We start from the raw sequence: 14,858 nt of genomic DNA on the forward strand, positions 1-14,858 counted from the left end.
ACACTGCCTTTTCATTTTCTTAATTCTTATTTAAATAGAGCCTTTATTTAAATGAAAAAAGATGCATATAAATAAATAAACACACACACACACACACACACACACATATATATATATATATATATATATATATATATATATATATATATATATATATACATATATATATATATATATATATACACACACACAGTATTATGCATATGTAAAATCTTAACAGAACTTGCCAAGGTTAACGTCTGTTGTAGTAAACAAGGTGGTAAATCATAATTATTAACTAAATCTGTTTCAGATGATCTATAGCAAATTTATTTTCTTTAAAACGGTGATTAAGATTAAGACGGATATTAAGCAGAGACATGGAGTTTAATGAGAGTTGGAGATTGCTATGGCATCGATGGTGCAGAGGGACCTCCAGCCAAAATGTAAATTGCTGTCATGGACAGAAGAGTATTTTAAATTAAAATAATGTTACAGTAATAGTGTGGAAATATTAAAGCTGTCTCTTGTGCAGAATTTAAGTATTGCCTTTGATGAAGCAGCGTAATTAAACTATTCAGCTATTTTGGCGTCTGCTGGGACTTAGTCATCAGGTTGAGGTCATCTGTGCACTGGAATCTTGAATAGAGGCTTGATTAAATTCACAGTTTTGTGTGTATGTGCATCTGTGTGTGCAACAGCATCAATGGCCTGGTGAAGCTGCGCAGCCTGAAGAAGCGGATCAGCATGCTCAACGAGGTTGTGACCGGCCTCAAAGAGAGCAAACAGGAAATGAGCAAACAGATCCAGGACCTGGATGCCTCCATCGACACACTCATGCGCAAGATTAAGGTGTGTGGGGGGGGGCTTGGGTCACTTGCCGTGTGTGTAGTATGCGTTCTCACCTTTGACTTCCTGAGCACTTCATGTGTGATTACACAAACATTGTATTACATAGGCACCTTATGGAGCTGAAAGAGACTTGTTTGTTTGTTTGTTTGATTAGTTTTGGGTTGTTTTTTTTTATAGCAAACAGGATTCTTAGATTAAATGAGAATCTATGTATGAATGCTGTGGGGGGTGGACCCAGTAAAATGATGTATGAACTCACCAAGTGATTAAGCTTTGGGGGGGTAAAAAACTGAGAGTTATACTGAAGTAATTAGTTAAATGTGGAGTTAAATGTGTGCCAGAACCCTTTTTGTATTTGGAATTTTTGTAATGGAGGATCTGATGTGAAGGTTTCTTTGAGGGAGGGGAAGAACTATGCCACGAATGAGGGAAGTAACAAAAGACAATGGAGGAAGAATCCTAGGGAGGAATGTGGAGGAAAGAACTGGGGGACATAAAGGAAAGGGCTAAGAGAGAAACAGTATGGGACGTTAGAGAAGAAAAAATCATGGGACATATAAAGGTATGTGTATGTGTGTGTAATTTATTTATTTATTGAACTTTTTTCTTCCACGGTGCTCTTAAACATGTCACCGTCTTGTTCTGAATCTCGGGGAGATGCTGAGTGATGCCGTCTGAGCAGCTGCTGGTGCATATTAACCAGCTCTGTGGCTGTGTGATTCCATTATTCAAATAAATACCATACAGTGTCAAGTGTTAAGCATGATTGGCATCTGGATTGAAAGCCATCACGAATATGTTAAATACTCATGGATATTAATGTGCAGGAGAGAGAGAAGGAGTAAGGAGCTCTCAGAGGATTAGGTTTGAAGCAAGGGACGTGGGAGGAAAGACACCAAAATATCTATAGGAAAAAGCTAATAGACATCGAGGGAAGAAGTGAGAGACGAAACATTAGAAGAAGCTTGGAGAGATGTGTCTGGGAAGAAGCTCTGCACATTGGAGGAAAGACTCCAAGTGACATGGAGAGTAGAACCTGAGAAAAACTGAAAGTCATGGGAGGGAAGGAAGCACATGGTATGAGAGGAAATTCGGGTCAGAAATGTGTAATGTCAAAAAGGAAGTCTAAGAGATGAGAACTGAAAGAGTTAAAAGGAAGGATTGATTTGGAAGCAAGAGCTGGGGGACATGGAAGAGAATAATCAATGGAAAAAAGAAGCCAAGGGATTTGAAAGGAAGAACTGATGGATCTGGAAGGAAGAACTGATGGATATCGAAGGAAGAACTGATGGATGTGGAAAGAAGATCTGATGGATATCGAAGGAAGAACTGATGGATATCGAAGGAAGAACTGATGGATGTGGAAAGAAGAACTGATGGATATCGAAGGAAGAACTGATGAATGTGGAAAGAAGAACTGATGGATATCGAAGGAAGAACTGATGGATGTGGAAAGAAGAACTGATGGATATGGAAAGAAGAACTGGTGGATGTGGAAGGAAGAACTGATGGATGTGGAAAGAAGAACTGATGGATGTGGAAAGAAGAACTGGTGGATATGGAAAGAAGAACTGGTGGATGTGGAAGGAAGAACTGATGGATGTGGAAAGAAGATCTGATGGATATCGAAGGAAGAACTGATGGATATCGAAGGAAGAACTGATGGATGTGGAAGGAAGAACTGATGGATGTGGAAAGAAGAACTGATGGATATGGAAAGAAGAACTGATGGATGTGGAAAGAAGAACTGATGGATGTGGAAAGAAGAACTGGTGGATATGGAAAGAAGAACTGGTGGATGTGGAAGGAAGAACTGATGGATGTGGAAAGAAGATCTGATGGATATCGAAGGAAGAACTGATGGATATCGAAGGAAGAACTGATGGATGTGGAAGGAAGAACTGATGGATGTGGAAAGAAGAACTGATGGATATCGAAGGAAGAACTGATGGATGTGGAAGGAAGAACTGATGGATGTGGAAAGAAGAACTGATGGATATCGAAGGAAGAACTGATGGATGTGGAAATAAGAACTGATGGATGTGTAAAAAAAGAACCGGGAGATATGGAAGGAAGGACTGAAGGATATGGAAAGAATAACTGTGAGATATGGAAAGAAGAACTGAGGGACCTAGCAAGGAAGAAGAAAGGGATTTGTGAAGAAAGAGCTAAGGGGCATCAGATGGAGGAAGCAAAGGAAAATTGAAGCATGAATGTGTGGAAGAACCGAGAGATATTGGATGGAAAAATTGAGGAACGTAGAAGAACTAAATCAGTCAGAGGGAAGATATTGGAGTCAATGGAGGAAAAGATTTTAGAAATTTATAGGATGGAACTGAGATATGTTGGGGAAATATTTAGGTAAGATGGAACTATGGGTGTAAAAAGGAAAAAAAATTGAGAAACATTAGCTAAAAGAAACCGAAGTAAAATGTAACAAATGTTTATCAATTAACTGTACTTAAAGTCCTTCTCTGTTGTGTTCTTCTGCTTAGAGCACCGTGATGAGCCGCATAGACATGGATAATGAGCATCAAGTGCTGGTGGGGCGCTCGGAGCGCCTCCTCAGTGTCATGCAGAAACAGAAGCAGGAGGAGGAGGAGCGTGAGAGACTGCGCCGCATCCAGGAAGAGATGGAGAAAGAGAGGAAGAAGCGGGAGGAAGAGGAGAAACTCCGCAAACAAGCAGAGGAGGAGAGACACCTGTAAGAGAGCGGTTTGGAGTTTGAAAAGACATTTAAAACATGATTATTCAATTGGTATAGAATAATAAAGGGGAAAAATAGACAGACAGAGAAAGGGAAGAGGCAAAGAAGTAAGGTACAAATGAAGGTTAAAGGAAATGATGGCAGAAAGAAAAGACAAGGAAGTAGAGAAGGAAGAAAAGAAAGAAGAAGGTAAAGAAATAAGTAAAGGAGGGGTGAAGGAAGGGAAGTAAAGTGAGAAGGAAGAAAGGAATTGAGGAAAGGTGAGAAGTAAGAAAGAAAAAATGAAACTTGATGAAGGATGGATAGGAATAAAAGAAAGAGAAGAAATAAATACGGAAGGGTGAAAAGAGAAATCAAAGATGGAAGTAAGGAAGTAAGATGGAGGAAGAATTGGTGAGGAAGGAGAATGATTAAAGGAAGGAAAGAATGGCAAAGAAGAAAGTAAGGAAGGGGTGAGAAGGAAGAAGGAAAAAGTAGGAAAGAAGAAAGCAAAGAAGAAAAAAGTGAGAAGGAAGGAAGGACAGAAATAAATAGAGAGGAAGGATGAAGGAAAGGAACATAAGAAATGGGGGAAATTGTAGGAATGAAGGAGAAGGTAAAATTTCATTAAAGAGAGATGAAAGGAATAACAGAGAGAAGAAGGGAAGAAATATAAGTCAAAGAAGAGTGAAAAGAGAAGCAAAGATGGAAGTAAGGAGGAAGAAGTGATGGGGATGGAGAAATTAAAGGAAGGAAAGAGTGGCAAAGAAGAAAGTAAGGAAGAAGGGAAGAAAAGTGACAGAAGAAAGCAAGGGAAGAAAAGTGAGATGGAAGAAAAGTGAGATGGAAGAAAGAAAAGTGGGAAGGAAGTAAAGAGAAAGGATGAAGGAACGGAATGTAAAGCAATGGGAAAATGGTAGGAATGAAGGACAAGGTAAAACTGAATTAAAGAGAGAAGGAAAGGAATAAAAGAAAGAGAAGATGAAGAAATAAGTAAAGGAAAAGTGAAGCGAAGATGGAAGTGAGAAAGAGGAAGAAGAGATAAGGAAAGAAAGAATGAAGGGAGAAAAATGGTAAAGAAGGAAAGAGGGAGGTAAGGTGAGGGGGGGAAAGGAAGGACAGAATGTAGGAGAGAGAAAGGAGGAATGGAAAAAAAAACAGATAGGAAAGGGAAAATGAAATGAATAAAAGCCAATGTAGAATTTAAGAAAAGGTGGAAATAAAGGGAGAAGAAATTGAGTAAATATCAGAATTAGATAGAAAGGAAGAACAAACTTGTGGATGAGAAGGTACAATGATCTAAGGAAGGTAAGAAAGGAAGGAAGAAGATGGCAGCAGAAATTAAGATAAGAAATAACAAAGGAGGATGAGGAGGAGATGGGGGGAGTGATTTATATAGGCTTAGGAAAAAAGGTAAGAAAAATAGTGGACTTGATGGGCAAAGACTGATAATGAAGACCGAGAGAAAGAGAGAGATGCTTGAGGCTTGAAAAAAAAGCTAATGGAGGTGAGATGGAAAAGGAAGAATAGGAAAAGGAGAGCATATATTGATCAAGTATAATGCTTAGCTCTGGAAAAGAGAGACAAGAATAGATGAACAGAATGGATAGAGAGAGAGAGAGAGAGAGATGCAGACATTGTGACTCACTTGGCATGCTTTGTCATTCCTGTCCTCTGTTCAAGCCTCATAAAGTCTTTCTCACAGGCTCAAAGCTCTTAGTGTCCGTCTCAAATCAGCGCCTCTGAATGCCAGGCATTTGGGATAAAGCCAAGGGCCACATCCTGCCTCAGGCCCATGTCTGATCTCTTAGTAGTGCCCTTCTTCTTCAATGAAGGGTGCAGCAGAGGAGCATAACTGACACAGTAATTGAGTGAGCGGCGATGAAGCGCAGCCACGTGAGGAGTTATTGATAAAGTCACACTCCCCGCGTAGTGCGCAAAGAGGGAGAAGTCTGACGTGACGGGATTCTCTATCTGACCTTGCTCATCCATCCGTTTAATTCGTTCACTCATCCCTCTCTTTGTCACTTTCACGTTCTCAAGTCAATTAGAATTCCACTGTCCTCCTATACATCTGCACATGCAGCGGATATAAAAATTCCACACACCACTGTTAAAAACTCACCTAACCTGGTTGTATAAGTCTGCACACCCTTTCGCTAATACTTTATTAAAGCACCTTTTGTTTGTAATAGAGCACTCGGTCTTTTTGGGTAAGAACTTCGTTATTTGGCAATTTTATTCCACTCTTCCTTGCGAAAATGCTCCAAATCTCTCAAACTGTGAGGTGATGATCTGTGCACAGCCCTCTTCAACACACAGGATTTAGCTCTGGACTCGGACTGGACCGTCAGTCGTCGTCTTCTGAAGCCGTTCTGTCGTTATCATGCTGAAAGGTGAACGTTTTCTACACCTTCAGCTGTCTAACATTACATGCCAAAATTTAGTGGTATTTGGAGCTAGTTATGATTTCCTCTTATCTTGATTAAAGCTCCAGGTTCAGCTGAAGAGAAGCAGGCCCACAGCATGATCCTGCCACCACCGTGCTTCACTATGAGTATGATGATCTGTGGGTGAAACACGGTCTTGTTTTTGCACCAAACTTTCCTATTAGTGTTGTACCCATAAAGTTCTGTCTTGGTTTCTTCAGACCATAACATATTTTGCCGCCTTTCTTTTCTGTGAGAAAGGGCTTCCATCTAGCCACCTTACCCTGTAGCCCAGACATGTGAAGAATCTGCGAGATTTACACAGTGTAATCAATACTTGACGGACATTCCTCCAGCTCCTTCCTTTAAAGTTGCTGTAGGTCTCTCAGCAGCCTCCCTGATAAGATTTCTTTCAGTCCTTTCGTCAATTTTGGAGGACGTCCTGTTCTTGGTGAAGTCACTCTGGTGCCCCATTTTCTCCACTTGTTGATGATGGCTTTCACAGTGTTCCATGGAACGTCTAATGTTTTGGAAATTCTTTTGTACCCCTCTGCTGATACCTTTTTGACAGTGAGATCCCGTACATGCTTTGTAAGCTCTTTGTGGACCATGGCTCCAGCAGTCACAGGAAACAAAGAAGATGTTAAGAAAATCCTATAGAAACAGTTAATCTTTATTAGGGGTTCATCAGGATCACTTCTTCATTAATGACAGCTGTATAATTGCTTTAAACATGAGTTTGAATGTGATTGGATCATTCTGAGCACAGTCACATGAGCCGTTATAAAAGGGTGTTCACACTTGTGCAGCCAGGTTACTGTATAAAAAAAAAAAAAAATTCTTTTTTTCCCCCCCTTAAAATTTTGAATTTGAACTATTTGCTTTTTATTGGTTGCAATATCATAAAGATGATATGATTTTATTTTGGTTTCACTTTTTACTTCACAAAAAAAAAAACTGCTATTCTATCAGGGGTGTGTTGAGTTTTTATGTATATACACTGTATATGGCGATTATAAACCTTTTTTTTTTTTTTTTTTCTTATACCTCGTGTTTTGTCTCCCAATGCAGGAAAGTGGAGATGGAGTTGAAGAGGAAACAGGAAGAAGAGGAAAGGAAAAAGAGGGAGGAAGAGGAGAGAAGATTGCAGGTGGGACACAGGGTCTTCAGCAGAAGTGGCCTTTCTAGCTCAGTCATCAGTGTGCTCTTTGCCTGATATCTGAGCAACTTGGCCATGCAGGCGGCATGATGGATGCTTTGTGCTCATCTGCTATCTTCTACCTCTTCTCACTTCATCGTCTCTGCTTTTTTATTTATATATATATATATATATATATATATATATATATATATATATATATATATATATATATATATAAAACTTATTTTTTCCACAGATGCCATTTTTTCCTCTCCTTCCATTACTCTCTCTTCCTTAGTATGTGTTTATTAAAATACGCTAAAATTGGTGTGACGACTGAAGTTTAAAGAATAAAATGTTTAAGATGAAGTAAAAATCCATTTAAATTGCATTAAAACAGACGGGAAAATATGATACTAACAACGAAGGAAGGAAGAAGGAGAGGAAGGACCGGAGGGAGAAAGAAAGGAAGGAAGGATAGGGAGGAGAGGAAAGAAGGATGGAAGGAGAGGAACAAAGGAAGGAAGGGAGGGAGGAAGGAAGGAGAGGATATAATATGGAAAGGATATAATGAGGAAGGAAAGGTAGGGAAAAGGAAAGGAATGAGGAAATTAAAAGTCTGGTAGGAAGGAGGAAATTTGGAAGGAGGCAAAAGGAAAGGGGAATGGTAAGGGAAGGCAGTAAAACAATAAAGGAAGTAATAAATAAAAAGTAAGGGAAGAGTAAATGAAAGAGAAGAACGTCCTCCATGAATTAACCATAGTAAAGTGTACAAGTAAAAATAAACGCTATATTAAAATCCCCCCCCCTCCCCCCTCTGTCTCACAGCTCTGGATGTGCTTGCTTCTCATTCCATCTCTATCTGTTTCTTTCTATATCTTGCTATGTCACTGTCTGTCTCTCTGTCTCTCGTTTAGTTTCCATCTGTCTATTTTTATCTCTCTCACTCTCTCTAACTGTCTCTCTCTCTGTGTCTGTCTCTCTCTATCTCTATTTTGCTCTGTCTATCTCTGTCTCTGTTTATCTTTTGTCTCTAGCTCTCCCACTGTCTCTGTCTATCTCTGTCACTCGTGCCTGTGTGTCTCTCTCTCTCTCTCTCTCTATTCTTTATCGTAAAGCGATCTCCAGGATAAGTGGTGTTTGAGGCTACTTTACTCTGTCTGATCAAACTTCTTTCCTGAGGCACTGTGCCTACGGCATTCATATTTTTCTCTCGTTCTCTCTTACTCACTCTTTTTTTCCTCTCTTTGTATCAAAAGCATAGTTTCCTATTTTTACACGCACACACCATAGAGCATCCTCAGGCTCCCTAAGCACACCCTGAGCAGAGCTGTTGCAAATCACGAGTTCTCACCTCGCGAACACTCTTGACATTCTGTGTCACGATCTTAAGCCATTGGGTCATTGTCTTGCGTGCTTTAAGGCAATGCAGAGCACAGCATGAATGCTGAAATTGTGCAGGAGAGTTGCTGTTGAAAGTCCTGTCAAGGATCTGACTTTCAAAGACTACGTGAGAAGATGGAGGGATGGATTAAACACTCTCTGATAGGGAAACGCTCTGTCTACATACGTAGAACCTTTAAGAGTCCTCCAAGTGGGACAAGCGCAGAAGCATGTTAGGATTTATGGTGGTATAGAGACAGAGAAATGGCTGATGATGATGATGGCTTCCCAGAGACTCTGGGTTTATCTGGAATGATTATTGTAACCAGTAAATGAACTGGTTAGATTTTGAAATGCATCCAAACAGGGTCAAGGTCACAACAAGGTCAAATGTCAGAAAGCTTTTTTCTTCAATACCATCCCTCCTTCCTGTTTAAAGACTATTTGAGGCATACAAATTAATAACAAGGACTAGACTAGGACTAGTTGGTGGCTTTGCCATTGGTGTTTTCTTTCCTTTGTGTAGAGCTGAGGTTTAAAGTCTGACCAAGGCATGAGTTCTGTGTAGGTGGATGGAGGACATGGAGATACTGCCAATCGAAAGTTTTTGACCCCCCCTACTTTAATCAAGGAATCCTTGATTAATGCTTGGGAGTGTAATCATTGTATCTCTCTAATGATCCTCTCAAATTAGAAAATCTAAGTGCATTGGGAACAGGGAAATGCTTGTAGATTTTTAATTTATTAGAAACAATCCAGATTAATTTGGACCTTAAAGCACTCCGCATGAACTGTAGGTCAAATATTGTACTAGCACTGTCCATGAGTGAGCGATTTTAGATTGAATCTTTCTTCTTTTGTTTTTTTTTTTTTTTTTAAAGAATGCTTGTCCAAAAGTTTCAGACTATTTGTTTGCATTGAAATCCTGCAGGATGAAATTAAAATATATATCGATCAGCCATAACATTAAAACCACTGACAGGTGAGGTGAATAACATTGATTATCTCGTTACAGTGGCACTTGTCAAGGCGTGGGATACATTGGGCAGCAAGTGAACAGTCAGTTCTCTAAGTTGATGTGTTAGAAGCAGGAAAAATGGGCGAGTGTAAGGATCCGGGATGCATTATGAGAAGAAGGCAAGCCAGTGGAGGCAGTGTGATGCTCTGGGCAATGTTCTGCTGGGAAACCTTGAGTCCTGGCATTCATGTGGTTTTTACTTTGACACGTACAATCTACAGTATCAAAACATTGTCGCAGACCAAGTACACCCCTTCATGGCAACGGTATTCCCTAATGTCAGTGGTCTCATTGAGCAGGATAATATGCCTGCTACACTTAAAAAAAAAAAAATGATTCAGGAACAGTTTGAGGAACATGGCAAAGAGTTCAAGGTGTTGACTCGGCCTCCGAATTCCCCAGATCTCTGTCTGATTTAGCATCTGTGGGATGTGCTGGACAAACAAGTCCAATCCATGGAGGCCCCACCTCACAACTTAAAGGGCTTAAAGGATCCTCTGCTAACATCTTGGTGCCTGATACCACAGCACACCTTCAGAAGTCATGTGGAGTCCATGCCACGACAGGTCAGAGCTGTTTTGGCAGCACAACTGGGACCTACACAATATTAGGCAGGTGGTTTTAATGTTATGGCTTATTGGTCTATAATGTGGACAGCTCACTGAAGCTAGTTGGGAGGGTTGCAAGGTTTGAGCAAAACTGCACAATAGACGTGAATGTATGAACAGATGCACGGATGCATAACAGATACAAAACATGGAGACAGGGATGGATGGAGAGAGAAAATGCAAACAGGTGGTGACTGTGATCACGTCTTAATTTTTTTCGTTCACTGGAAACTGGGAGCAAAGTTGCCTTAGAGCTCAGAGCTGAGTCATGAGAGAGGCGAGGTGGTGTGCAGCAGAGTGCAGAACATATTGTGGAACACAGAAGAGGATTTTTTTTTTTTTTTTTTTTTTTTAGCACTGAAGGTCACCCTGTCTAAAGCTTGGCCATACACTTTCTCAAGATATAATAACATGCCCATTGGTTAACTCCTTCACACACTCCTTACCTACATTTCTTTTTTCTGCTTAATGGGTTTCGTCAGGATAATTTATGAGCTGAGGGTTTAAGATAGAGTTGGTGGTTATGTCTCTCTCTCTCTCTCTCTCTCTCTCTTACACACACACACTGAGGATGATGATCTGTCGTGCATGTGCGCTATGACGTTAGTTATTATGTAGCTTCCTCCCATGAGTTATGATACTCTGGACAGCCGAGTCAGATGGGAACGTCTCTGGGAGTTTGATAAATCTTCAGCTGCCGCAGTTCATTTTTCAGCAGAACGGACAAGAGCTCTCGGCTCCTGATGAGGAACACACCGCTCGCACTTCTCAGCCTTTTATAGCCTGCAACGAACTTTTCGAAAGTTTATGAGCTTGCACAGGCCTTCGCTTTCCCTCCTCTCCAGCATCGCACAGATAAACCCGCAGCGAGTGTAAATACGCAAATCTGTTCCGGTGAAGCAGACACAACAACATTGTCTGCATGTGGTCCAAATGCAGGCTTGGGGAGAAACGGAATACATGTAATCAGGATACAAACAACTGGTAACTGTAATCCTTTACAGTTACGTCAAAAAACAAAGTAATCAGATTACAGGTATATTTTGTAAAAAAAAATATATATATATATATATATATATATATATATGGGAATGCTATCAGGATTACAATTATTTTCATTTAAAACCAAAGAAATGAATTTTTTTGACGTAACACAATATAGACCGCTGCTTGATGATTATAGTTCTGGTTCTCTCTCGCCAGTCGTGACTCACATGAGCAACTTCCTTGGGCAAGTTAATTTGGTAGAAATTAACACATTGTTCGTACATCCTCTTTTTCAGACCTTAAAAAGCGTCCGGTCAGGAGTTCTAAAATTGAGAAAATGTCCGGGATTCGGCTTTAGTTTCATTATGATGTGCTTATGGTCTAATACTGCATTATGTATGTGCATATTTGCATTGCTTTAACCCCTCTCTGTAATTCCAGCTTTCTCGCACACCAACTGGTCGATTATAAAAGCCTTGCAGATAACTATTGGCCAAATTCCGGCCTCTAAACCATTAGCCTATTCTTAGCGAATGCGCAAAGGTGAAGCGCTGATGTGTACGGAGTCAAACAGCTGCTTGACAATAGCAGCAAATATCAGCTGTCCTGAGTCGAAACGATGCCCATGGCCATACAAGGTCATTTTTAATTTCATGTTATCACATTGCTGCATATTACATGGTCATTTACATGTGTAAATGATGGCAGAAGGTACACTCGTGACATCTGATATTTAATTTTAATCCATGGACATTCAAAAGAATGTAGGAAAAAATGTAAAATGTAGGCAGAGTGAAACCAGTTTTATTTATATGTATATTTATGTGATGCTAATAGTGTCTTTTTCAGTGTATTAAACTGTTTTGAACACAATTAAGACACCCACCACCACCACCACCCAAAAAAAATAAAACAGTGTCCTCTTTTTGCAAAATCAGGACATAGTCACCCTAGCTTTTGTGAGGTAATGTTGCACATCAGTGTCAGTGATCTTTTATTCATTCGTTCATTTATTTATTTATTTATTTATTTAAAACAAATCCAAACATTGAACATGTTTTAAACTTAAAATAAGCTCTAAATAAAAGTATTTTAGATCATGTTGCTTTTCTCTTGACTTTATTTACATATTTGACCTTGAAGTAATCCAAAAGTAATCAGATTACATCACTTTCATATGGTGATACTTGGATAACGTTACTGATAAAAAAAAATTTTATGAAGTAATTTGTAACTGTAACGGAATACATTTTTAAAGTAACCCTCGTGACCCTGTCCAAACATAGCAACTCGGATGCTTAGCAACCCTAGGGTTTGCAGGTAAAGGTTGGAAAAACAACAATATTTTATGATGCGTCTCAGTTTAAGTAAATAAGAATACGGACAGATACGTAGTACCTTACTCAGCAAGTAGCCATGGCATTTAAAAAGGAAAGGATTATGTACTAAACGGCTTGAACGATATTGTGTGTTGAATTCTCAGTTCTGATTGGTCACAAGGTAGTTTCGACTGTAGTTCCAACTGCAAGGTTTATATTAATATTATTCTAACGTCATAGTTTCTATAGTCACAGCATATACAGCAGATGCTCGATGTAACATTTTTAATCAATAAAATGATGATATAGTGGAGTTTTCTGTGATGAGATGTTTAGCATTTTTTGGATGAAGTCGCCAGAGGTAAAGCTCTTTCAAAATCTTTGTTTTTCCACCCTGGATGGCGAGATTTGCAGTTCCACAGTAACATGACAAGCTGCTTTTTTGTCTTATAAACATCAAGAGAAAAAAAAAAAATGTTAATGAGGGAACACTCTTCGTAGCTGATATCCTAAGTGTATTAAGACGTATAAAACATTGACGTTGATGCTGTTATTGAAAAATAATCAACAGCATGCGCCATCATGGTATATTCTTTACATACTGCATTTTCTTTGGTAGGAGGAGATGGAGCGACAGCTAGAGGCCGAGCGAGAGGAAGAGGCAGCCCGGCAGGCGGTACTGGATCAGGAGAGGCGGGACCGAGAGCTGGCTCTGCGAATCGCTCGGAGTGAGGCGGAGCTTATTCCTGAGGACGTGGGAGACGGTGGACTGCGCAGGTACACACACTTTTTCCTTGGGCTGTGCCATCTTGTTTGTTGATCTTAATTGAGATAATAACCGAACTTCAGAAGACTGTACGCAAGAATAAACATTTATTATTTTGCTGAATGCTGAGAGCATAATCTTTCATTCCAGATGACAGTTTCTGTGTGTGTTTGGATGAATCACTAATTTTATTTGACCCGTTTATCTGAATGGGGCCCAGTGCAGGTCTTCACATCTTCTGTTCGAGATTATTCGAGTATACGTATGTCTTCATTATGGCAAAATTGATTTAACTATAATGATATGAAAAGCATAAAAATAGCTGACATGTAGTCTGAACCCTTTCATGCATAAATTATTTATACGCATAGCCAGATTCTTTTATATTTTCTCTTTTTATTTACTTACGATTATATGACATCTGAATTTTAATTCTGTTGAAATATTACTTATTTTAAAAAAATGAGTAAAACAAAAGGCTAAAATAGTATACCTGAAATAATAATTTAAAAAAGTCATCTGTATTTTAATAATTAAATCATATTTCAGATCTGAATATCTTCCCAGAAACAACATTAGTTAAAAAAAAAATTGTTGTTAAGATTATCCTTTTTTTTTTTTTTTTTTTGGTTATTTATTTCTGAGAGTGACATATCATATACAGTAATGCACCGAAGTGATTTGGCGGTTATTTTATATTTTACTAAAATATAATAAAGAGCCTTGTATTGATTGTCCATAAATGTGGACACTTTGCATGAAAGGGTTAAAGAAGTAAAATTGTATTTGTATGCTACCAGTTTCCAACGCAAATGGACCACTGCTTCAGTTGAAGACGATTTACTCCCCGGTTTCTGTATGAAGCAGAGGCCATAAATACAGTACATTTCCCTAAATGAAGCTTTGAGGCATCTTATTCTAAATACAAAGTAATACCTTGCACTATGAAGATTAAAAAACAGGTACAACTTTTTTCTCTCCATATTTTTGCCTCTGGTAAAAAGAGTTCAATATAACCATAAATGGATAAAAAGTATGTTTCCTTCTTCAATAAATATAAAAATTTGAAATGTGGCAGATTGCTGTGGTATAAAAGGAATGAAAGAGTTCATCGATAAAGTAAAACACACTGTTGTAGGAAAATGAAATGAACTTCAGGCCAACATCTGGCCACATCAAAGCATTGATTAATTCCCTGATGCAGGAAATATTATGCAATATCTCATTTTAAGCAGCTTGTATGTACATTCTCAAGATGAAAATTCTTAGTTGTGAATAAGATAACACTTGTCTTCAGCAGCTCGCTGGTCCGAACAAGGCTGTTGTCTTTCCAAAGAGCTTCATCTGACAAAAAAAAACAAAACATTTTAACCCCTATCTTTTTCTTATTCTCTTCTCTCAGTAATGGCAGTGTTCCATCATCCCCTGAGAGAGCAACGTAAGACCCTTCAACTCAACTCAAACTGTCCCCAATCTGACCTCATAAATCCCATTACCCAGCATGCATCACCAATCTGCTCATCAAGCACACCTCTGAAATGCTTCCCACTAATCCCTAATGCATAGCTATTAACATCATGGATGTTTACTTGTTAAACATCGTCTCGATTGTAATTAAATCAGATTTTTTTTTTTATTTCTTGCTTTGCATTAATGGCAAAGGAGAAAAAATCTGAAAATCCGGGAGAAG

At 39.0% G+C, this 14,858-nt stretch overlaps 1 protein-coding gene across 4 annotated transcripts in view; it reads left to right on the forward strand.

Moving 5' to 3' along the window:
• Positions 1-14,858, forward strand: part of myo6a (myosin VIa) — a 122,706-nt gene that overhangs the window by 84,724 nt on the left and 23,124 nt on the right. For 3 of the 4 annotated variants that reach the window (XM_053645571.1, XM_053645579.1, XM_053645588.1), the window contains exons 25-29: positions 681-831; positions 3,327-3,535; positions 7,018-7,096; positions 13,022-13,179; positions 14,571-14,606. In XM_053645571.1, the coding sequence (XP_053501546.1) occupies positions 681-831; positions 3,327-3,535; positions 7,018-7,096; positions 13,022-13,179; positions 14,571-14,606 (633 nt within the window). The remainder of the gene's footprint in view (positions 1-680; positions 832-3,326; positions 3,536-7,017; positions 7,097-13,021; positions 13,180-14,570; positions 14,607-14,858) is intronic. The other variant, XM_053645596.1, reaches the window with a different exon arrangement.

Source organism: Ictalurus furcatus, chromosome 2 (assembly GCF_023375685.1).
Source record: "Ictalurus furcatus strain D&B chromosome 2, Billie_1.0, whole genome shotgun sequence".
NCBI classification, from domain to species: Eukaryota; Metazoa; Chordata; class Actinopteri; order Siluriformes; family Ictaluridae; genus Ictalurus; species Ictalurus furcatus.